This window comes from Xenopus laevis, chromosome 9_10S (genome assembly GCF_017654675.1).
Source record: "Xenopus laevis strain J_2021 chromosome 9_10S, Xenopus_laevis_v10.1, whole genome shotgun sequence".
NCBI lineage: Eukaryota > Metazoa > Chordata > Amphibia > Anura > Pipidae > Xenopus > Xenopus laevis.
The window spans coordinates 40,999,741-41,023,866 of record NC_054388.1 but is presented as its reverse complement, the minus strand read 5'-3'; the positions used below and the strand labels follow the sequence as shown (position 1 = coordinate 41,023,866).

Here is a 24,126-nt window from a genome sequence, read left to right as displayed (position 1 = left end):
TTTAACTGTCATTCAGTACCTCAATGGAACCCCTATATACCCTCTGGTTCCCCAGCAGTCACAGAGTCAGATTTAGTTTCTCCTCTATATTTATTACATGTGCCAATCCCTTTCCTGCAGCCAATTGATGTAAAAGCCCTATCTGGACACAAGGCAGATCCACATTCATATAAGTGGGTTTACTTGCCAATCCTCCCAACATTGTAGGACACGCCCCCACCCTCTGTACTAGTGAGTGGGCGGGGTCAGTTGTAGATAACAGGCAGTTGGAGCGCACTAGTGCAAGTAGTCCCTGCTTGTGATCTTTTCACTCGTGCGCAGAACTACGCGCCGTTCCTTTCATATGCAGAACAGGGGGGCCCAGCAGCCAAGAGAGGACTGGAACCGAGACACCTCGGGAGGGAAGGAGTCTCTTAGTGGAACTGATTTGGAAAGCCCGAGTGTTCCCAGCACGGAGTTCCGTATCCATCAATGCGCCCCCGTTGGCTGAGGTCTGTGGGGATCAGTATCGGCGCCCTGGCGCTGTGCTCCCTGTTCTATGGGCACCACTATAGCTCCCTGATCAGCGCAGGCAGCAGGTAAGGGGACGTGGGAAGGAGGAGTGGACTTTGTTGTCAGAGTGGGTTGGGGGTTAATGATTCACATACATGCAATGGCTTATTAACTACACCGGGGTCCCTGCGCCAGGGAGTTGCCATACTCACTCACTTGTGCCCAGTGCTCATGATGATGCCAGTCCTGATTTAGTTGTCCCTCTCCACGTTGCACTGGATTGCAGCAGCTTGTGTAGCCTAGGTGGAAAGAATCAAGGTGGCAGCCACATCATTGGGGTTGATTTTGACTGCCTCTTCCCCTGTTAGCTTCTCCTCTTAACTATGCCACTTATCTGCTCCCTCTACTATGTCCCCTTGGAACTGCTGGAGCTGGACTGCTGGTTAATATTGATGCTTGTTACTTTCAGTGGCAACAGATATGAATGCCATTTGTGGTATCAGAGTTGCAACTGGTGCTGTAGATGTTCTAGGAGAGAGGCATATCAATATGTGCCGTTTTAAGTGTGACCTTTTATCTTTGGCTTACTTCTGTAATTGTGCTCACCTGTGCCACTAACTTGATGTTCTCACACATGTGCCATTTATCTACCACTGTCCTTGTCTTTGCTGTTGTATCCCTGCCAATGCTCCACCTGGATATTTTCTCTGCTGTTTTCACTGTGTCATTTACCTGCCACTGCCTCACCTGTGCACCTTCTTTTCTGTTATTAGCCCAAATATGCCAAATACCTCCACTGCCCCACCTGTGCCTTTTCTGTACCACTCATTCATTTGTGCCAAATGTACAAACTCCATCTGTGCTTTATGTCTTCTCTTGTTCTTACCAATGTCTCCCTGCCAGTGTTATTTCTTCTAATCCCCCCACCTGTGCCCTGCCACTTCCCATAAACTGTGCCACATGTTGGTCTCTCTGCATCTCTGCTATCCCACAGGTCTGCTATAGTGATAGGTGAATAAATTTGCCAGGCGCAAATTCCCTGCGAATTTCTTTGCTTCCCTGCACCGGCGAATAAATTTGCAAAACTGCCGCAAAAAAAATGCTGGTGAAAATCCGCCTGCGTCACGTCAAAATCGTCGCACATCAACATTATTCGGACGCCCATTGACTTTAACGCCAGCAACAAATACATGTTTAGTTATAAAGATTACTAAACACTCAGCTGTAAAGCCAGGCAGTATTGCTGCTTAAAGTTCAGACCTCCTTGCCATAGAACGTTGTATTATATAGATAGCAGGACAGGACTGCTGCTTACAATGGGTATCAGATAGGATCTATGACACTTTGACATAATGCTCTGTTATAAAGATAGCTAGAATCTCAGCCATAAAGTAGGACAGGACTGCTGCTTACAATGGGTATCGGCTAAGCTTGGTGTCACTGTGACAGAATGCTTTGTTATAAAGATAGCTAGAATCTCAGCCATTAAGCAGGGTAGAACTGCTGCTTATAATAGGTATCAGATAGAATGCTCTGTTATAAAAATCCAGCTTACCCATGGCCACATTATGAAAAATAAAAAAAAGCCAAAGAGCAAAAAAGTTAAACTGTATAGTCAGTAGCGATCCTAGAGGGGGGGCGGGCCGTGGGGCGTGATGCGCAGCCGGGCCCCGCCCCCTCCGTACGGCCGCATTTGTTAGTGGCGCACGGACTGCCGGGGGGCCCTGAGGGGGTGCGGGCCCTGTGTATAGTTAAAAATACATCTTCTTAAAGGAGGAGGAAAGGCTAAAATTAAGTAAGCTTTATCAGAAAGGTCTACATAAATACACCAGTAAACCCTCAATGTAATGTTGCTCTGAGTCAAAATAAACACAGCTTTTCTTTCCTTCTATTGTGTACACATGGGTTTCTGTATCAGACTTCCTGTTTTAAGAATAAATATCCAGGACTAGGGCATGAGCATGCTCAGTTTGCTCCTCTTTCGCCCTCCCTTTTCCCTCCTCCCCTCCCTGTGAGTGAGCAGGGAGAGACTCAGGCAGGAAGTGATGTCGAACCAAGCTAATATGGCAGCTGCTGTCCTAAACAACAAGCTTCTAGAGCTGTTTACTCAGGTATGTGAAAGCATTCTGCAGAGTAAATATAGTGTTATAGCTTGCACTGTTGTGGCTAATCTATTGGCAATAAACTGCTTCAATAGATTTACTTCTCCTTTAAACTTAGATTTGTACTCACAAACAGACTAGTGAAGCACATTAGCAAATACATTTCTGGACTGACTGGGATCTAGACACTGCTCACCAATCCTCCCCTAGGTAACATGTTGGAGCAACTGGTTTTGTCCGACTTCCTTTGGGTAACCTGAGAAATTGCCTTTTTTGCAAGAAATGTTAGTACTATGTGTTCACAATGGGGTACCTTTCAGTTGTTTTCTTTTCTTGTATATTCATATTGAGTTTTCTTACCCCTTCGTTTACCTTGAATGTTCCACAGAGAGTCATAGGAAATGTATGCTAACATGTATTAGCACGTCAGTCTGCACCAGAGCATTTCTCTACTCTACACCTATTTCTGCCTGCAGCTCTTTCTCGCTGCTCTTCATGAGCGTTAAATGGTGATCTTCTGGTGCCGGTAGTCAGTAGTGAGAATAATTCCTGAATTAAGTAGTTACTGTGGTAGCCAAGGATAGTTGGCTTATCCAAGAAGATATCTAAATCTTTTCTGAAAGCATTATTGGAATGTGCTACCACACCCTCATACCCTAGATCAGCCCCATCCAACTCTTCCAGTGTAGTGTGTAGTTAGATTATGTACAACATGGACTGAATTATATAAAATGTCAATGTCATGCACAGGGGGTGTTTGCAGCTTTAAAGCAGGCAGGGGCCATAAAAAATACATCGGAGGGTCACATGAAGCCCCTGGGCCTTTAGTTGGGTCAGTCCTGCTTTTTGTGATATTTTTATGGGTTTATGTTTCCATATCACATCTTCTCCAAAGTAAACCAGCATTTCATATTGTATTATTACTTTGTTATTTTTAATTATATGTTGCTCTATTTCTTATCATCTTCTTTTATGATGTGAACTTCACAATTGCCTTACATACTAAAGTTGTGGTTTCATTAATTAAATATCGTCAATGTTGAAGGCATCCTCTGTCTGACTGTCTGGTTCCAATGCCTGAAACAGTGTAGCAGAATCCAGCTGATTATAGGACATGCTCATAATGGGACCCAGGCATAGAAGTGTAGGCTGAATAACATTGGCTCACATCCATGCTCCCTTGGGTTCAGACACTCAGAGAAAAGATTTTGTTGAGAAAATGCATACTCACTCGAAATACTCTGTGTGTCTGTACCCAGGTCAATGCAGTGCCTCTGGCTGCAAGCACAGGAGCAAGCAAATGCCAGCAGATTGGTTGATTCTCAATGTATTAACCTTGTGTGGCATTAGTCTATGATTATTTAGGGAGATAAGGACGTTCAAAAGTATTTGCCAGTGAAGCTGAAGAGATAAATAACAATAGGAGAGGAAAGGGTGAAATTAATACTTAAAGAGCTTGACAAATAAGACATACAGTGGGTAACAGAAGCTGAGACAGTGGAGCTAAAATGATGAAAACATGGCAATGAAGCAGAAAGGGGCGAGTGGCATAGATGTTAAACATGAAAGGGAATGCATGAGATTTTTAAAAGATCTTTTCGTTATTGTAGGACCAAGCTTATCTTGAAATGGGTCGTTTAAAATGTACATTTGTCCATTGACAAAAAAAGACTATTTGAAGCGATATTGTCTAGTTAAAGTCAGGGAAAACATGGGTAAGTGCCTGCTTGGCTCTGCAAACAATTGGACAATTGATACATTTCGCTGTGAATGAGGCACATTTTTAAACCTGACTGATCGATTTTTTGACCAATGTCGGAGGAAAAATTGCTAGATGCAGCAGGTGCCCACTAACCTCATAATAATTTGACGGATTTGTTGGATCCCACTAAAATTGGTTGTTAAGGAGAGAAAAATCTTAACATCTATGGCCACCTTAAAAGAGAAGAAAACCCCTTATTAAAAAAAAAACCGTAACGTAACTAAGTGGCGTCCAACCCTGCCCCCCTCCGGATCTTTTTGGCGGATACACAGACGCACGAACCGCAGACCCCGTTATTTCCACCTCTGGCATGCGGGTTTATAACAGGTCCAGTGTTATTCACAGTAATCTCACCAGGACCACATTGGTACATTTAGCCTTAATGTAATACTGGGTGGGAACTAGGGATGCACCGAATCCAGGATTCAGTTCGGGATTCGGCCAGGATTCGGCCTTTTTCAGCAGGATTCGGATTCGGCCGAATCCTTCTGCCCGGCCGAACCGAATCCTAATTTGCATATGCAAATTATGGGCAGGGAGGGAAATTGCGTGACTTTTTGTCAGAAAACAAGGAAGTAAAAAATGTTTTCCCCTTCCCACCCCTAATTTGCATATGCAAATTAGGGTTCGGATTCGGTTCGGTATTCACGAAGATTCCAAAAAAGTGGATTCGGTGCATCCCTAGTGGGAACATTAGTTCTAATGCCCAGCACTGAGAAATATCCAGATGGATATAACAGGGCTTTGTTACTGGAGGTTCTCCTGTTGGTATGTGCTGTGCTATTCTCTGTATGAGACCTCTGGGAAGCCATGAAAACTAGGACTTGTACTTCAAAAGAAATATTTCAACACGTACAGCATAAGGTCACTGGCATATCAACTGAAACTAATATTTCACATTCATATGGTGTCCTTTATTGTCCTACATTGTTTTCTGGGACACAACACTTTTTTTTTCAGGTATTTTATGTATTTTGCCCTATGGCAGAATCTTGCTCGAAGGATATCCAATGATTGTGACAGAGCATTGAGCTATAAAATCTTGGCCAGCCTCCGTATTTTATACATTCATAAAATGTATTGTTCTGTATTGTGATATTTGCATACCTCCCAACTGTCCAATTTTCTGCGGGACAGTCCTGATGTTGACAGCTTAGCCCGCAGTTCCGGATTTTTATTATAAAGTCAAGAGTTTCTCTTTGATGTCCTGCACTGACGCCAGAAAAAGATACAAAGTTTCTGAAACTTAATTACGTTTTTTTTCCCAGAGAGCCCAGAACACTCAGCGCCGGCACTTAGATACATTTGTAACTATTGCAAAGCAAAGATATAATTGTAAAAATTTAAGATAAGCCGTCTCTTGTGAGAACTGAGATTGGCATCTTAAAGGGCAATTACAGCTTCGTTAGCAAAACTCTTATAACACATACAATATGAACCTAAAACTCAAAGTAATGTGTTCAAACTTTCCTAACCTGCCAAATCTTGTAAAATGGACATGGTAAATATAGGGTGTGGCCATTAAATTGGCTACAAGTGCCAGAACGTTTTGTCCCTCTTTCAAATTTTCAAATGTTGGAAGGTATGAATTATTTGAACATTAAAGGAGGAAGGGTGTAGGTTATAAAACAAGGATTTATTTAGGCTTATTTATGACTGCAAGTGCCATTTTCCACTGATAATGAGCCATTTTTTCATGCAGTTCCAGTGTAAATGCAGCCATGTGGGAAGTGGAGTAATGGCTTTGTCCCAGGCCACCCCACAAAAATTCTTTGGAGGCGTCCGGCACTCTGCAACTGACCTGGTCTCATGCCTCACTGTTTTCCCAGCCCCCCCCCCCTTGCTCCAGTGCATGTGCCTCCCCGAGCAGCCAGTTGGCACGCAAATTTTCTGTAGGCAGCCATAGAGCTATATAGGGCTATAGCCCCCCCTGGCCCCCCACAACCATGGGGGCTGCTTCTTCTATAGTTACGCCATTGTACATGGGCATTTGCACCAGCTGCAATTATGTCCAATGGAATAGTGCATACATTCGGGGGCAAATCATAAGCCAGTTGCGTCAACTCGACTGTTTTCACATGTACAGTATGTTTACCCTAAGTCTGCATGGAGTTTCCTTCAGGTATTCCAGTTTTCTTCTGCACTCAGAACACACTCAAACTGCATGTAATCCTTAGATTGCAAATTCCACAGGGGACGGGACTGTGAATGATATATAATCTCTGTTAAAAGACTGTGGAATATGTCAGTGTCATAAATAAAATATAATAGAAATAATCTAACCATGGCTGTGGGGAAAACTGTAAGGAGTATGGTGGTGGTAGTGGGGGTCAGTATTGAGCACTGCATTTTAGCTGGTGTAGGTGGCAGGAGTCAATAGACTATGGCAGCGGTCCCCAACCTTTTTTGGAACGGGGACCGGTGCAAAAAGCAAAAGTTTTTGCAAGGATGGGGTCGGGTCAGGGATGTGGTAGGGGGGTCCAGAGGCAAATTTGCAAGCACCGTGTCCAATTTGGTTGCAATGGTGTCCTATTCGGCATACCAGCGTCCAATTCGGCGTGCCACGTTAATTGTGGGCTGGGCTCGGTTGTAAGGAATCCTTAGGGACTGGTAATTGGTCAGGATGGGATAAATAATAGATGTGGCTGCAAGGAGCTGGACTGCATAGTAAATGCTTTCCCTAGGATCTCCCCATGTCCGAAAGTGTCCAGCACACCACTTCAATTGAATAACTGACCCAGGTGCTACTGTGCAAAGTTGCAAACAATAAATTCCTAAAAAAGCAAAGTGCACACTGGGTACCTTTTTAAAAAAAATCAACTCTTATTTACCACATGTTAAAAAGGTTATAGATATATACTCTCCCGGCAATGTGTTTTCTTCTTCTCTTTGGCTCATAGAACCAAAGCTATTTTTTCATCAGACCAAACACTGCTGATTTCTCATCTGATTGCACCCCTGTGGCGCTGTGAAGGTGACCAGATGTTAATTGCCTGCCAGAGGGCAGTAACTCATGGTTTGCCATCAGCTGACAGTCAGGAAATGTAAATATATGCACAGAAAACACATGCATAGATAAGGTTCTCCTGATATTTACCCAAATCCGCCCCTGTATTTATGTGTATATATATGATTATTTATCTACTCTGTGTAAACATGGGACTACAGCCCGGTTAGACGTAGAGGTGTAACGCAATGCAAGCCATGAATGGATAATTACTATTACACAGCATTTATAATATGCCGGCATGTTTGACAGCCCAAGGGACATATTTGTGATTGGTGCCCTTAACCCCTAACCTCACATGCAATAAATGATGAAACGTACAGTTGGCCAATAGTGCTGCAGAAAGTGCTTCAGGGTGCACTCTCCCTAACTTATGCAGGAATACGCCTGAGCAACCCTGAACAATGATAAAAGTAATCAGACTTCAGGTGTGTGGCATTCCTGGCAATGTAACCAGGTACTAAAAAGCAGGAGTTACGGCTCACAGGTTGACTGGGTACGCTCTCCTTAAAATTGACCTACAGGCCGAATTGACGGACAACATGCAAGGGACCACAATCATTATTGGCTCCTTTCTGTTGCCCCCAAAGAATCAGAACAGCAGGAAGTGAAAAGAATCTATTGCTCTTCTTTGGTGCAGCTGGGAAATTGGCAATATGTCTAGCCCAATGTCAGATTTCAAAACTGAATATAAAAAAATCAGTTTGCTCTTTTGAAAAATGGATTTCAGTGCAGAATTCTGCTGGAGCAGCACTATTAACTGATTCATTTTGAAAAAAAATTTTTTTCCCATGACAGTATCCCTTTAAACTAGTGATTAGTACTTGTCTGTATGGAGGAGGGGGAGTTGAAGGATTAAATGGATTGGTTAGTGCTGTTGGAGATACAGGGCTGTTAAGACAGTGAGCATTTTACCTGCTTTCTTTATAATGGGCAAATCTGTTGGGTCTTGCTACCACACAAAGCTAGCCATGCCATAGAAGGAGCAATGTGTTGGGCAAATGCAAGTGGAGGTCCCTCAGCTAAAGATTTGACTGACGTGTGATCCCACTATACAGTGTCAGACTGGGATGATTTGGGCCCACCAGAAAACCTTACGCTGAGGGCCAACTTTCCAAACTATTATACCTCCTCTCTTCACTCAACCTCTTTATTCTCCTAGTGTCTTTTCTCTACATACTATACTGTAGTCTTCCATAATTAAGCCTTTATTAACATAAAGAAATAGGGAATGACCATGAAAAGGCCAAATATTTAGATGCAAGAGGCCCACTGACACCTAGGCCCACAGGGACTTTTCCTGGTCTCCCGGTGGGCCAGTCCGACACTGCCACTATACTGGAACGTCTTCCACAACCTAAATACCTAGATATCCTAGTTTGAGACCCATGACATACTGACCTGCAATTCTTATATGCAAGCCACCAAATATCTGCCATATTGTGAAGACCCAACCAGCTGCAAGGCTCTACCACAGTCCCATATTTTTACTACTCATGCTCAGCCAACTTTTTCATGGATTACAATCCATGAAAAAGTTGGCTGAGCATGAGTAGTAAAAATATGTGAAGTAGGGATTGCGCCCTTGGAACAACTTCTTAGCCTCATATCATCATAATGTGATTTGTCATGGTAGGGACACTGCTTCTCAGTAGCAGCTTCAATTATCCTGAAGTCCCTGCAGTACATTGTTGGCTTGTCAGTAAGTTATCTAGTTTATTTAAATTTCTTTTCATACTGTGCCTTCTTTGTGAAGTCAGGATTGAATCTGTATTGATGTAGAAATGCAGTTCTTCTTGCACTGCCACGTGGACAGCGAGACAGGTTTGTCTTTTACGCCGCAGTTAGAGAAACTTTTTGGCTTGAAAGTGTCATATTTTTTGTTAGTCTTGCTAACTCCAAACCCAAGTTCCTTATTTCTTTAGCAGACTTTTCTTTCTTTATAGTGTGCTTGCATATATTGTTGTGTCATCTCTATTCTATTTTCCTTCCACTCTCTCTCCTTCCCTTTTCAGTAGCATAGTACAGTTCAAAAGTACATAGTGCAACAGAATCCCAAACAGATGGGTGTTGTAATTCAGCCACATCACGTTCCTCCAGGGTTCCAAATGTCACAACTCTGTGTCCTACTGTCCCTTTCTGAATTCTTTTCTGGCTTGTGTGTCTTGCCAACACCCCCCCCCACACACACACACATACACACACACACACACCCTTTCCACTGCCAATGCTGATTTTTTCATACACAGCACAGAGGCCATATTGTTTACTGGATTGTGTGATTGTCAGCTCTGATATTAGTAAAATGGTTTTGTATCAAAAAACAGATTGATCAAAAGGGCACTGGGCACATGGCATAGTGTTGCATGGCCTAAACATTTAAGAATTAAAAAACCAGCTAGAGTTAAAATATTTTAGACGCAGAAATGATTGTGAGATGTGTTGGATTGTGTATATGAATAAGTTATATAATTTACCTTCTCCCAAAGCAGGACCCCTCGGGAAGGCGTAGGGTATGACCTTCCAAGTAAGAGCTTGGAGTGGATCCCAGCTGTTTCACATGGACGGGAAAGGTAAGGGCTGATGGGGTGTCTGTCTCTGAGCTTACAGATGAATAAGATGGGGGTTCTAATGGGGAATTTGAGAACTACACAGATAAGTGATCAATTTTTTCTCTCAGGAACCGGGAGCAGACTGAGACGTTGAGAGTGCAAAGACCAAGTAAGGTAATTATATCTCTGCATCCCACACCAGATACCTTGTATGTGCTATTGATGCCTTAATTCTCTCCTTCATTACTTGCGTGACTGCCCATCTCTTTTCCTTTCTTTAGCCGCCCACTTTCTTTTTTTCAATCTGATATTTTCTCTTCGATTATCCCTTTTCACTCCCTCCTTTTGTACTATTTACAGCTTTGCATTTTCTTCTCCCCTTTACATGTTGGCCTCAGCTGGATCCCTTACATTGCTTACTTTCCTCACTCTCCCTCACACTGCCCCTTTGGTCCCAACTTTACTTATTCCAGCTCAGTTATCTTCCCTTACACAAACACTTCATCACATGCTCTACTTCAACTCTAAATCACACACTTGTACTGTTTAGACCCTCCGCCACACTTTCCCAATTCTGCTCATACACTTGCCCTTCTCCATCTCATCTGTCTGACTGTTCCTGCTCCCTCTATATACAGACCACTTTCCATCTTACTCCTCCCTTACTCTTAACTTTTATTTTACTGCCTCTCATCCTTGGTCATTTACCTTGTTCAAACTCACATTCTCTAGTTGCCCTCTTCACTTGAACTGCAAATTAATCCACCTTCCAACTTTGTAATTTGCACTACTCCAGTTTATTACTCTGCAGTTGCTCTGCTCGCTCCACATTTTCTTGCATTGCTCTAGTTTAGCACAATCGGCTTTATTTTTTTATATTTATACTGCTCTAGTTCACTCTGTTTCACTTGCACTGCTCTTACTTACTACTCTTTAGTAGCACATCGTTTTGTTCACTCTGCTTCACTTGCACTGCTCTTTCTTACTACTCTCCAGTTATACAACTTTTGTTCACTCTGCTTTATTTGCACTGCTCTAATTTGCTACTCTTTAGTTGCAATGCTCTAGTTCACTCTGCTTAATTTGCACTGTTCTGACTTACTGCTCTTAAGTTGCACTGCTCCAGCTCTGTCTTCTTCACTTACATTCCTTTAGCTCACTCCTCTTCACTTGCAATGCTTTACTTGCACTATTCATGCTTACTACTCTTCAGTTTTCTCATCTTCACTTGTACTGCTCCTGATTACGACTTTTCAGTTGCACTGTTCCAGCTCTGTCATCTTCAGTTGCACTGCTCCAGCTCCCTTCATTTGCACTAACTTTCCACATTGTACCAAATATTACTCAAAGTGTGCCAGGTAACTGAATGTTTGCTCCTTTATCTCCCTCTTTTTTTATTTTCCTTTCTCCAGTTCAGCACGGTTCATGCTTCCTCCTCTTCACTTGCAACTCCTCCAACTAGTCATATTCACTTGTCATGCTCATTCTTATTTAGTTTCTCTTCACCCTTGGGTTCAAGCTAGCACTTCATTCCTTGTTGTGCCATTCTGCACAACTTTGCACTGTTATTTATGTCCCATTCTTGTTTACACCAAGGAGCAGGTACCTGACACATGTCCGACATCGCTGCAGCTACGGGTAAAGAATGATTCCTACTTCAATACACTCTTTAACTTTGAGGTTCCACTGCTGCTGTGGAACAGTCACATGACAGAGAGGAACTGGGATATCCTCGGCAAGAGGCCAGTTCCTTACGGCTGGAAAGATCTACCCCAGGAAGGTAGAATTACCTTTAGCTTTCTCTGCATTTTTTCTTTCTCTTTATCAACCACACACAACTATCTGGCTTATTTATTCTGTCCTGCAAAAAAATGGGCAAAAATAAACTACAGCTCAATATCCATTGTGAATTTCAGTACCTGTCAAGGATGCTGGGCGTTAATAAGATCAGCATAGTTACAGATTTAACAGCCCTAGCTGGAAAGTTCCAATCACACAATTGACTCAACTGTGTATCTGCCCACTGCTCCTCTGAAGTACAATGGCTATACAAGAGTGTAATAGAGAATGTTTCACTGCATGGGCAGATCAAGTGTCTGGTACAATGAGGCTTGTTCTTTTTAGGAGCGCCAAGTGCGCCTACGTCCGACCTAATTCACTAGGGCCACATTAAAAGCAAAAGCTCAAAGGCATCTGAGTAAAGGTAACCCATTGAGTGCTGCAGAAGTTAATACAATTTATTGCACATCTGTCTGTGGCTTCAGCGACAACTGTTACATGTGACTACCAGAGTTTCACTTCCGCTCACATCCTCATGTATACGTTACCATGCCAAGCCTTTCAACATTTCCAGATTTAGATCATCAGAAGGAAGTCTAAAATCTGAAAACTAAAGAGCAGGAACACCTTTTAAATGAAGTGGAATCAACTTGACTTAGCGTACTGTACAATAATATTAAACCACCGAAAAAAAAGGCACAGGACCCAGAACATGTTGATCACTCACCATGTGGAACAGGTGATCTAGGTGCACCAGACCCTCAGATTAGGGAGCGGATAAACCAGCAAAGTACAAAAAGAGGGAAATTGGGCTCTCAGAAAGACTCCACAAGGGCTGCCAAAAATAAAGTTAAAAATGAAATATTTATTGTAGATTCATTTAAAAAGGAACAGTATCTCCATTGGCACTTGACTAAGTGCCCTGGGGGGCATGAAACACGTAGGGCCAATGGAGATACTGTTCCTTTGTAAATGAATCTACAATAAATATTAAATTTTTTACTTTGTTTTTGGGCGGCCCTTGTGGAGTCTTTCTGAGTGCCCAATACCCCTCTTTTTGTACTTAGCATACTTTTGATGCTTGATTAAAGACATCTACACTCAAATAATTGGTGTTTTTTGACAGTAATTGGTTTACAATTTAAAATAAGCCCTTTCTTTGACAGCAGCCGCTCTGAGTCATTTTCCCCTTTTTTCTAATTTTTTCTAAACTGTTTTTTAATTGGTTGCTTTCTGTATAGAAGCTCATTTCCTGTGGGTGGGATCTCAGCCCATAATTAAGTACCTTGGAGATAAAAAACGCGTAGTGCCTATGGAGATGCATTTATACTTTTAACTAAGCTGGGGGTCTGGGGCTGGTACACCAGGACCACACGATCAACTTGGTGAGCTATTTACTTTATTATTCTGGAGCTCCATTTGATCTATCGGTTTAGCAGCCGCTCTAACAACAGGACTTACTATATATATGCAATGCACTTTTCTCCTTGGTTTAAAGGGAACGCAGACATTTAGATTCAAATACCCACCTGGCCTTCAGGGGAAGTGCCGTTGGTTGTGGGCATGAAACGCGTAGGCAGTCTTTGCACGATAATTTCCACTGTATCACATTGTTTGCAACAATAAAGCTGTGTATAGATAAAGATTAGCCATCTCTGAGAATTACTCCAGCTGAGCGCCTGTGTGCGGAACTAATGTTGTGCCAACTGGCCATCAACCTAGAATCTAAGTTGTTGACAGGAGAAAGGATAAAGATGAGCAATTTCTGTATATAACACCCACACCTCTTTATTCATTTTTAATTTTCAGATGTGGCCTCCACGCTCAAGCTGCTCAATGACTCTGCACACAGGGTCATGTTCAGGAGGCAGGGCCCCCAAAAGTGCATCCGCTGTGCTGTGGTGGGGAATGGGGGCATCCTGAATGGATCCAGAAAGGGAAAAGAGATTGATGGGCATGATTATGTATTCAGGTAAGAATGAAAAACAAATGTATCTAATTATGTCTGGGTGTTCCCTGCATTACAAATGTTTGTCCTTATGTTCTTACTCATGATTCTCTCAAATAAATGTTTAACATGGTGTAAATGAATATAGGAAAGTGAAACAGCTAGATATAAACAGCTTGTTACTGGCCCATCCACTTACTTATCATTCTGTTTATATGTGTTACATGCAGGGCAACCATCAGTTATCATAGTCCCCCATACTGATAAGTTAATAATGCCTCCTTCCTGGGGCCCCAATTATTAGCACACTACTCATCTGGCCCCTGTGTGATGGGCCCTGCCATCAAGTTAATGGTCCCCCACTCTAATATGCCCTTGCCAAACCAAAATCATATCCAAAATCCACCAATCCGCTATGATACCCAAACCCTGCCCACTCCTCACTGGTCATGTCCACATTGTGATCGACAAATCACACCTTTCCATCTCTGTGTCCCAAAAGATGCCCCAGTAGCTCCCCCTCTTCTTTTCTGCTGATTCATTGCCCATGCTCTGTGCTGCTGTCACTTACTGATCTTAGGGACTGACACACAATAAACTGAATATATATCATATAAATTGTCACAATAAAAGACTGATTAATACAGATAATAACTACATGACAGCACAGAAACAAGCAGTGATGGGCGAATCGTTTTGGTAAAAAATTTTGACGATTATTATTTGTAACGGTGAAAGATTCACGTAACGATTCACGTCAGAATTATTTTGACGCCGTGTCAATTCTGATGCCGGGGACAATTCAGCCACCCATTTAAGTCAATGTGAGCTTATTAATTGTCGCCAGTGTCATAATATTTGTGATGCTGTCGAAAATTGTGAATTTATTCGCCGGCGGCGAAACGTGGAAATTCGCACCTGCCGAATAAATTCGCCCATCACTAGAAACAGGTGCAATTAGCATCAGCATTTAGTATTCAGCCCTGTAGCATCAGCTGCCAAACTGCTGCTTCCGTCCTGGGATAAAGTCACAATGTTCTGCCCTTACAATACTATGAAACAACACCTCATGGGACAAATTCACAATAGTAAAGATGGTTTATAAAGTACAGTGCCCTTTTAACATTGGCAGCATAATTTAAAATAAATCTGCAAAACAGTCTGGCTTTCTAACCCTGGTGGGGCATACTGTAAACTGAAACACTTTGAACTCCAACATCAAGAAGAGAATGGAGCAGGAGGTTGAATATAACTTTGTGTTTATGGCAAGTTCCAAGTACCTGTGGGATTTAGGCAGCCAAAGGCAGAAAATGCACGAATCTTCTCCTCCCCCCCACCGCTTGCTGCTCGGACCAGATGGACCAGTTTTAGTGAGCCTCGTTCTAGATTTATCTTTGCGTAAATCCCGTTGTAGAAGGGGCTGTGAGTAGAAAGAGAAGGACATAAAAAAACAGACTGTTCATATGTGTAGTTTCTCCTTTAAAGGGGAAGTTTACATCTACGCACAGGTGTGATTGCACGCTACAAATAACATTTTGCAATTTTGTGAACAGTTTTTCCTAATATATCAGCTTATACTTTCCTTAAAGTTTTCACTTCTCCTAATTTAGTAAAAAAAAATGATTTTAATTGATGCAGAGGCGAGTCAGCAAATGATGCACTAATTGTAACAGGTGACTTCTTTAAGCTCAGGGTAAGGAGCTAGTGGTGTGTGCGTCATCCTGGACCCCATGAGATCCGTGGGTGGGGTTGGTTTAGGCCAACTAGCTGCCCCTCTAGAGTAGTGATCTCCAACCAGTGGCTCACAAACAACATGTTGCTCAATAACTTCCAGTGGCCTGAATGCTGGTGTTTATTTTTGAATTCCAGGCTAGGAGGCAAGTTTTGGTTGTATAAAAATCAAGTGTACTGGAAAACAGACCCTCTTTTAGGCTGCCAGTCCACATTGGGGCTACCAAATAGCCAATCACAGCCCTTATTTGGTTTGTGTTACTCCCCAACTCTTTTTACAATTGAATGTAGCTCAAGGGTAATATAGATTGGGAATCCCTGCTCTAGATAGTTCTTAAAATATATTGACAGCAGCAGCTATAGCCCCAATGAATGTGTGCTAATTATTGGCTGAAGCTGCTGTTGTTAAGAAATGTATCCAGTAATGCAGGGGAGTAAAACTGGCTATACACTGGCCTATAAAAATATATGGGGCCTGTTGAGCAAGGACCACATAAGCACATTGATATAGTTGTCTTCTGACATGTCTCCATAGATTCCCAGGGCCAAACAATCAGATCATAACAAGCTGGTGTACACAACAATGAGTAAGTTAAATGCTTTACATGTACAGGAGTTTTAGAAGGGCAATAAGAAGACTCTTTATATAAGGCAGCTCTAGAAGCAACTTTACAAATACACAGGGAAGCCCTGTAAATATAAACCTGTGTTTAATTTGCCATGCCAATTTACAATATATAAAACAAGTGTCTATCATTGTTTTTGTTTTCATCTCATCCATCTCTGACCACCACTCCCTTCATTCTGTCCCCCTTTTACACTTGTGGAGGTGTGATCTCATACTTCTCTCTCTGTTGCTATACTTACTAGGGAAATATGATAAACAGGAAGAGTTTTTTTATTTTTATTTTATCTTTACAACAAAGAGTGATGAGTACTACACATATAAAACACCCAATGACACCATTAAGCCTTACATGACACACTCCACAGTTACAGCCACTTCCCCTGATACCAACTTCTTTTACCCAGCACCATCTCCATTTACTATTCACATAGTCCTGGGGTCCCCAACGTTTTTTACCTGTGAGCCAAATTCAAATGTAAAAAGAGTTGGGGAGCAACACAAGCATGAAAAAATCCCTTGAGGTGCCAAATAAGGGCTGTAATTGGTTATTTGGTAGTCCCTATGTGGACTTGCAGCCAACAGGAGGCTCTGCTTGGCACTTTACTTCGTTTTTATGCAATTAAAGCTTTCCAAGCCTGGAATTCAAAATATGCACCTGCTTTGAGGACACTGAGAGCAACATCCAAGGGGTTGGAGAGCAACATGTTGCTCACAAGCCACTGGCTGGGGATCACTGACATAGTCCAACAGTTATAGATCCTACTCCAACACCATCTTTCCTTATTAAGAATTCTATCCCACAGGTACAGGCTCTTCTGTGATACCAATTTTGCTAACTATACAATCGCACCATACTGTACATTGTCCAACAGGTCAAGCCCCATTCTATGACAACATCTTCATAAATCTATCCAGCAACCCCAATTCAGGTTACAGACTATAGTGTTCCTAAAGGCTTAGGGTGCTTTTCTCCTCTTTGCCCTAAAAACTCTCTGTAGCCTGTTTTCCTTTATGTTATGCTTTGTTACATGTTCTTACAGAAGAAAAACATACTTTCTCCCTCTTTGTTACCATGTTTTCCTTCTCCGCCTTCTTTCTCTAATCTCTGTACTATCCTCTCTTAAGGCTGAATGGGGCTGTGATAAAGGGATTCGAGAAAGATGTTGGCACCAAGACTTCATTTTATGGTTTCACTGTCAACACCATGAAGAATTCGCTGATATCTTACAATGAGTATGGCTTTACCCAGACGCCGAAAGGGGCAGTAAGTACATACATAACCAGCTACCAATAGGTTGATAGCTAGCAAAAAGAATTAAAAAAAAATAATAAAAATTTGAGTGCTGCTACATTTGCTCAGAATTTGAGCTGCAACAAGTCTAGCACGTGTTTGTTCTGCTGTCATTCCCTGGTGCTCTGCTACAAGTTATCAAAATTAAAAAAAAGAATACAACTTGACATTTTGGGTGTTTTGTCATACTTTATTATTAGTTTTTATTTTTTTACATTAAGACCCCTTAAAAACCTTTGGTTAGGGCCCCTCTTAAGGTGGCCATACACGGGCTGATAAAAAGTCAGTAGCTTATTCGCTCAAATATCAGCTAAATACCATGTGCTTGATTTTGCTGTTGAATTGAGGGCTGCATCTGCACATTTATATGGTCCTCATCCTCAACTGTTTGCCTAGTGGCAATTATGATCCAATTGTTGGCCCAATGGCCAAAAGTTTGGATCAGCCCAATGTTTCCCACTTCAAGCTGGACATATTGATGAAAGGTCCTCGCCAAACAAGCAGATCTTGACATGTATGGCCATCTTTAGACCATAGCAAGGTTAAAGCAGTGCTATATCCGCCATTCTCCCAAAGATATTGGACAACAAGGAAGTGTTGAACTCAGATTTCAACTTAATTGATCAGTTTGCTGAGCTTTCCTTTGTAGTGAGCAAATTAACATTTCCAACAAATCGTACCCTTCCCAGATTTAAGCTCTTCCTCCACTACCTTTGTTTCCCCTTATTTCAACAGTCTGCACCCACTTTACAGGGCTGTACACTTGAGATGTCCTGGTATACTGTAGGTCCAAAGTAGAATGTTAGGCATTTATCTCATAATGTAAGTGGTGGGTCAAGGTCTACTGGCATCCAACATACTATGATCAGTCACATTCAATTCATCACCTGTACCCACTGCCACCACCACTAGTTGCTTACTAACATCTTTCCAGTCGCTTCTCCTGTCTACCGCTTGTTCTGGCCAATATTAATTTTTCTGTGGCATAAATGAGTGAAGGTGACCTCACTCTCCAATAACAAATTGACAAGCTATGTTTTTCTTTCAGGATCTCCGATACATCTTCATTCCCTCTGACCTACGTGATTATGTCATGCTACGCTCTGGAATCTTGGGAGTCCAGGTGCCCAGTGGATATGACAAAGGGGATAAGTAAGTAATAATAAGTGGTATTATGGTCTTTCCGTTAATGTTTTGTGAAAAAAAAACGGCTCCTTACTTATTTGCAATCTCTTCTCAGACCATCTGTATACTTTGGACCCAAACCTTCTCCCAGGAAGTTCAAAATGTTGCACCCAGATTTCCTGCTATATACAAGGGAGAGGTAAATATAGAAACCATTTTTGACTGTTTGCCTTGTTACTTCTCTCACTCCGACCTCAACTCCCTGGCTCTCCTTTACTCTCACAAGATCATCCCAGTAACCAAATGCAACCAATCAAAAATAAGGTTTACCTGTACTTATGCAGTAATTATAATGCTATTATATACTATAGAATGCCCATATGACTTCTTTTCATATCCCAATTGTATCATCTTTAGTGTTCCAAGGGGGAGAGGAGTTTACAGCAGGTATTGTTATTATCAGCATCCTCAATAAAGGCAGAACAAAAAATAATCTTTTTGTCTCCCTACCAGATTCTTGAAGTCAGACATATTAAACACAAAATATGCCGGCTTGTACATGCCAAGTACCGGGGGACTTATGCTACTGACTGCTCTGCACAGCTGTGACCAGGTAAAGAAGCCCCACCTCCTCTATGCTCTTAAAGGAGCTGTTCACCTTTAGTTAACTTTTAGTATGATGTAGTGAGTGATTGGTTGGTTTAATTTTTTATTATTTGTGTTTTTTGATTAATTTAGCTTTTTATTCAGCAGCTCTCCAGTTTGCAATTTCAGCAATCTGGTTGCTAGGGTCCAAAATATCCCAGCAACCATGAGATATGGATATGGAATATGAATAGGAGAGGGACCGAATAAAAGATGAGTAATAAAAAGTAGCAATAACAATACATTTGTAGTCATACAGAGCATTGGTTTTATAAATGGCGTCAGTGACCCCCATTTGAAAGCTGGAAAGAAACAGAAGAAAAAGGCAAATAACTCAAAAACTATAATATATAAACAATGAAGAGCAATTGCAAAGTTGCTAGGAATTGGACATCCTATAACATATTAAAAGTTACCTCAAAGGTGATCCTCCGCAATATTACTTTGCTGCTATGTCCTCTGCTTTAGGGGACCCTGCTGAAGGCTGAGATATTTAAGAGAACATCCACATGATAAACACACATGATGATGAAGCAGACAAAATGGGTGCCCTACTGACAGAACTAGTGCCTAACTTGCGATTTTATCACTGCACGCAGCCGCTGCGGGGAGAAGATAGAAGGCACTGCTCTCTACTCCCATTTTAGGAAGCAAAAAAAAGTACCAGATCCTGGGTCGGGGTGTCTAGTTGGGTGCTAATGCCACAGTTTTTAAACAGTCAGAGCTGAGCAAGTGGTATGTTTCGGCTTATACTGTAAGGCCACCCTAGGCCCAGGCCTAGGCGGCTTCTCCCCAAATCCAGGCCTGCCCATTAATGGGTGATTCCTTGTTTAAGGCTGCGGGCCATTGTAAATTTGAAAACGGGCTGCAATTGGCCCGCAGACCGGACTTTGGACATGCCTGCTTTACTGACAAGTATCCCAAGGTTAGTGATTCGATTTACTAGGGTTCCTAACAAATTAGCACCCACCAATAAATAGTTTTGATGCATCATATTTATACCTTTCTCTCTTTCCGCCAGGTGAGCGCCTACGGTTTCATCACTCCAGATTACAATCGCTATTCAGACCACTATTATGAGCTTCAGAAGATACCCCTTGAATTCTATGCCAATCACGACATGATTTTGGAAATGCAGCTGTGGGGCAGGCTGCATGACAAAGGGATCATCAAATTGTACAAGAGATGAGACGAGGAAACTTCATTCCGGCACAGCATTTCAGCCCCCATAGGATTTATGGTGCACAGCACCCGACAAGATAATATACCTCTTGTTAGTATACTGGAAATGGGTGGGTGGGTAGGGCTTTTCGTGGTTGGACCATTATTCCATTGTAAATGGAAAATGTTGTTAAACAACTTGGTTATGAGGGGTCCAATCTGAGAGGTTGAGTTTATATCCTTTTAAGTGGCCTTATAGACATTTAAAATGTTTCTCTGGGGCAAAAACTTCTGGTTTCAGCCTGATGAAGATGGCAAGGCTGGACCTATCAAAACTATCACCCTGTATTGCCTTTGCTGGAGTGCAATCACTCTGGTACATTGTATAGACACTTGCACTAACTGATACAATGTGAATTTGGTTGGCCAGATACCAGAATAACCTTTTTACTGTGACTGTAGCCTTTCTATATCATATTTTAAAAGTCAGATTTTAGCAGTGTAACATTTGTAATTTGATGAGGGTGCACTTTTTAAATTCCTCCTTAGAATTTAAGGAGATGTAACATTTTAGTATGATGTAGCCGGTGGCATTCTGTTAAGCCAATGGTCTACATGTTGAATGATTTTCTAATTATATCAACTTTTAATTTGATACAGACAATGATTCTGAGACAATCTCCAAATGGTTGTCTTTTTATTTGTTTTTTATTAATTAATATTCTTTTTCAGAAGCTCTCTATCTAGTTGTTACGGTCCAGTTTCCCTGGCAACCAGACAGTGGTTTGAAAAAGTGGACTATACATAGCAGATGCCCGAATAAAAAGATAAATAACAATGTAGCCTAACAGAGTAATAGTTGTTTGGCTGATGGTGTCAGTGACCTCCATAAGAAATATGTAGAAGAGGAAGGCAGATTATTTATTAAAGACCAAATGAAAAGTTGCCAAGAAAAGGATATTCTATAACAAACTAAGGGATAACAGAAAGGTGAAATGCCCCTTTAAATTTTTTACATGACCATAATAGGCTGATAATTTAAAGCCAAAAAAAATTAGTTTAATCTGAAAAATTCTAAACATTTAATTTGTTCTTTAAACATCTTTAAGCAAGAGAAGAGTCTGGTACTCTGTATGTAGCAGGTGTAAGGGTGAGAGAAGTAGGAAGAAGAGGCATATAAATAGGGTCAGGGTCAGACTGGGCTGCGGGACACTGGAAAAAACCTGGAGGGCCCTGGTCCTAGTGTGACCTACTGGCCCAGACCCGCTCCCTGCACAAAGCCTGCTGCTGTCTCTGACCTTTCTTCCTGGTCCCCCCCACGTGCCCGCTAGAAGATGGAGGTAGGACCAGGGGTTTCCAGCTGGGGGTGCAGGGGCCCCTGAGGCAACAGCCCCAGACTGACATATGCCCAATTTTTATCCAAATATCTGTGAGGAGGCAGGCCCATTGTTGGGCCCCGTACACAGGCCAATATGTTGTTGACTCGGTAACTTATATCGGCACCACCTTAAGAAGGATTAACGTCCTGTTTTGACATAATAGAAGAAGTGCTGATGTCATCACTTTGATGCCAGTGATCTTCTGTTGGCTTGTGCCTTTTTAATCCTTCTGCTGCTGAAGATATTACTTTTTTCTGCATATAATTAGTTGCAGCCTTCCATCAGTGAAAGCAACTCGTTTTTTTTTGTTTGTTTGAAATGTTGTTTTAAATAAAAGTTTGTTTATATTTCTGATGCTAAAACACACCATATTCGTTGTTTTAGGTGAGACAATAGTCATGTCATATGTGCAATATGTTATGTTTGCAAATGCAAGGAGTCTGACTGGTAAAATGGGAGAGCTGGAGGTGCTGGTGCTGGTGCTGGAGGGAAAATATGATGTGGCCAAAACATGGCTGAATGAGTCACTTGACTGGGCAGTTAATATCAGCTGCTATACTTTGTTTCGGAGGGACAGAGGCAATAGAAAAGGAGGAGGGGTATGTCTGTTTGTTAGGCAGGATTTAAAAGCTAATATAAAGGAGGAGGTTATGTTAGAAAATGAGGGGGATGAAGACTTATGGGTGGAGCTCTTAACTGATTATAAAGAGTTCTGCAAATTAATTGTAGGCGTATGCTATAATGTAATGTAAGTGAGGAGGAGGAGGCTAAGTTCCTGATGCAAATAGAAAAGGCTGCTAGTTTGAGTAAAGTAATGATAATAGGGGATTTTAATTGCCCAGATATTGACTGGAGCAACAGTACAGCCATGGCAGTTAATGGGAACACATTTATAAACTTGTTGCATCACAATTTTATGGCACAAGTTGTTGTGGAGCCAACCAGAAAAAATGCTATTCTGGATCTAGTGATCTCAAATGACCCAGAACTTATAGCAAATGTGCAAGTCATTGAACCCCTGGGTAATAGTGACCATAATTTTATATCATTTCATGTCTGGTGCAAAAAACAAATATACGCTGGGGCAACAAAAACCCTGAATTTCAGAAAAGCTAATTTTAGTGCCTTAAAGGAATTACTCAGCGTAAAAATAACAACTGGGTAAATAGATAGGCTGTGCAAAATAAAATAAAAAAATCCAATATAATTAGTTAGCCAAAAATGTAAGCATGTCTAAAGGGCTGGATAAACTGGATGTCTAAAATTATAGACTGAACACTGCTTGCTGCTTTGAAGTTCCCATGGTTTCCACTGATTGGTTACCAGGCAGTAACCAATCTGGGTTGGGCATATGGGTCTTAACTGTTACTTTTGAATCTGAGCTGAATGCTGAGGATCAATTGCAAACACACAGAACAGTTATGTCCCATGTGGCCCCCCCTTCAAGTCGCTGACTAACTCAGAGTTAGAGAGCTGAAAAGCAGGAAGTTGTGTTCTGTTATGTTAGACATCCAGTCACTCCAGCCTTTATACATTACATATTTCGCTAACTAACTATATTAGAAACATTTTTTATTTTGCACATATCTATTCACCCAGTTTTTATTTGCACACTGAACTGTTCCTTTAAGGGCTGCCCTTCAGAGCATAGATTCCCTGAGCTCTAAGAGAGCTTAGTTCAGTTTTAGATCGGCCTCTATTTCAGATGTTCTCAAATTCGTTTTCATCTGGTATGGTACCTATGGATTGCAGGAAAGCTGATGTCATTTCAATATTTAAAAAGGGATTATGACCTTAGCCTGGCAATTATAGGCCATTAAGTTTGACATCACTGGTGGGCAAATTATTTGAAGGCTTGTTAAGGGATCACATTCAACATTTTGTCCTAGTGAATGGCATTATGAGCAGCAATCAGCATGGCTTTATGGAGGATAGGTCATGTCAGACAAATTTGAATGCCTTTTATGATGAGGTAAGTACGATGCTGGACAGTGGGGGGCAGTAGATGTGATCTTTTTTGATTTTGCTAAAGCGTTTGATACAGTGCCTCAGAAACGACTGCTTTCTAAACTAAGGTCTGTTGGGCTTAATGAAGTCGTTTGCACATGGATAGGAAACTGGCTACAGGATTGGGTACAGAGGGGGGTTGTTAATGGTACATTCTCTACTTGGAGTAAGGTTCTCAGTGGGGTCCTTCAGGGCTCAGTATTGGGTCCACTTTTATTTAACATGTTTATTAATGACTTTGGGATGGATATTGTAAGTAATGTATCAGTGTTTGCAGATGGCACAAAACTATCCAGCCCAATTAATTCCATCCAGGATGTGGCATCCTTGCAACATGATCTTGACAAACTGGCAATCTGGGCAGCTAAGTGGCAAATGAGATTCAATGTTGATAAATGTAAAGTCATGCACCTGGGATGTAAAAATATCCAAGTCACTTATACCCTTAATGGGACTGCACTAGGCAAATCCATGATGGAAAAGGACCTTGGAGTCCTTGTAGATGATAAACTTGGCT

The 24,126-nt window shown here is 41.7% G+C and overlaps 1 protein-coding gene across 4 annotated transcripts; it reads left to right on the top strand.

Moving 5' to 3' along the window:
* Positions 1–251: 251 nt before the first annotated feature.
* On the top strand, positions 252–21,949 carry st6galnac2.S (ST6 (alpha-N-acetyl-neuraminyl-2,3-beta-galactosyl-1,3)-N-acetylgalactosaminide alpha-2,6-sialyltransferase 2 S homeolog). Of its 4 annotated transcripts, none has more exons than XM_018238542.2 (10): positions 252–578; positions 9,856–9,936; positions 10,044–10,089; positions 11,518–11,695; positions 13,504–13,666; positions 17,127–17,265; positions 18,341–18,444; positions 18,533–18,616; positions 18,931–19,030; positions 20,084–21,949. In XM_018238542.2, the coding sequence occupies exons 1-10, from the start codon at positions 472–474 to the stop codon at positions 20,249–20,251; spliced, it is 1,170 nt and encodes a 389-aa protein (XP_018094031.1). In that variant the 5' UTR covers positions 252–471; the 3' UTR covers positions 20,252–21,949. The 4 variants fall into 4 exon arrangements, with proteins under 4 accessions (XP_018094031.1, XP_018094029.1, XP_018094030.1 ...); XM_018238540.2 differs by having other exon boundaries at positions 11,512–11,695; XM_018238541.2 differs by having other exon boundaries at positions 9,853–9,936.
* The last annotated feature ends 2,177 nt before the right edge of the window (positions 21,950–24,126 follow it).

Coding starts and splice junctions, on each gene's coding strand:
- st6galnac2.S (XM_018238539.2), top strand. CDS start 472: ATGCGCCCCCGTTGGCTGAGGTCTGTGGGGATCAGTATCGGCGCCCTG. Junction 579..9,852: donor CTGATCAGCGCAGGCAGCAG/GTAAGGGGACGT, acceptor CTTCTCCCAAAG/CAGGACCCCTCGGGAAGGCG. Junction 9,937..10,043: donor GTTTCACATGGACGGGAAAG/GTAAGGGCTGAT, acceptor TTTTTCTCTCAG/GAACCGGGAGCAGACTGAGA.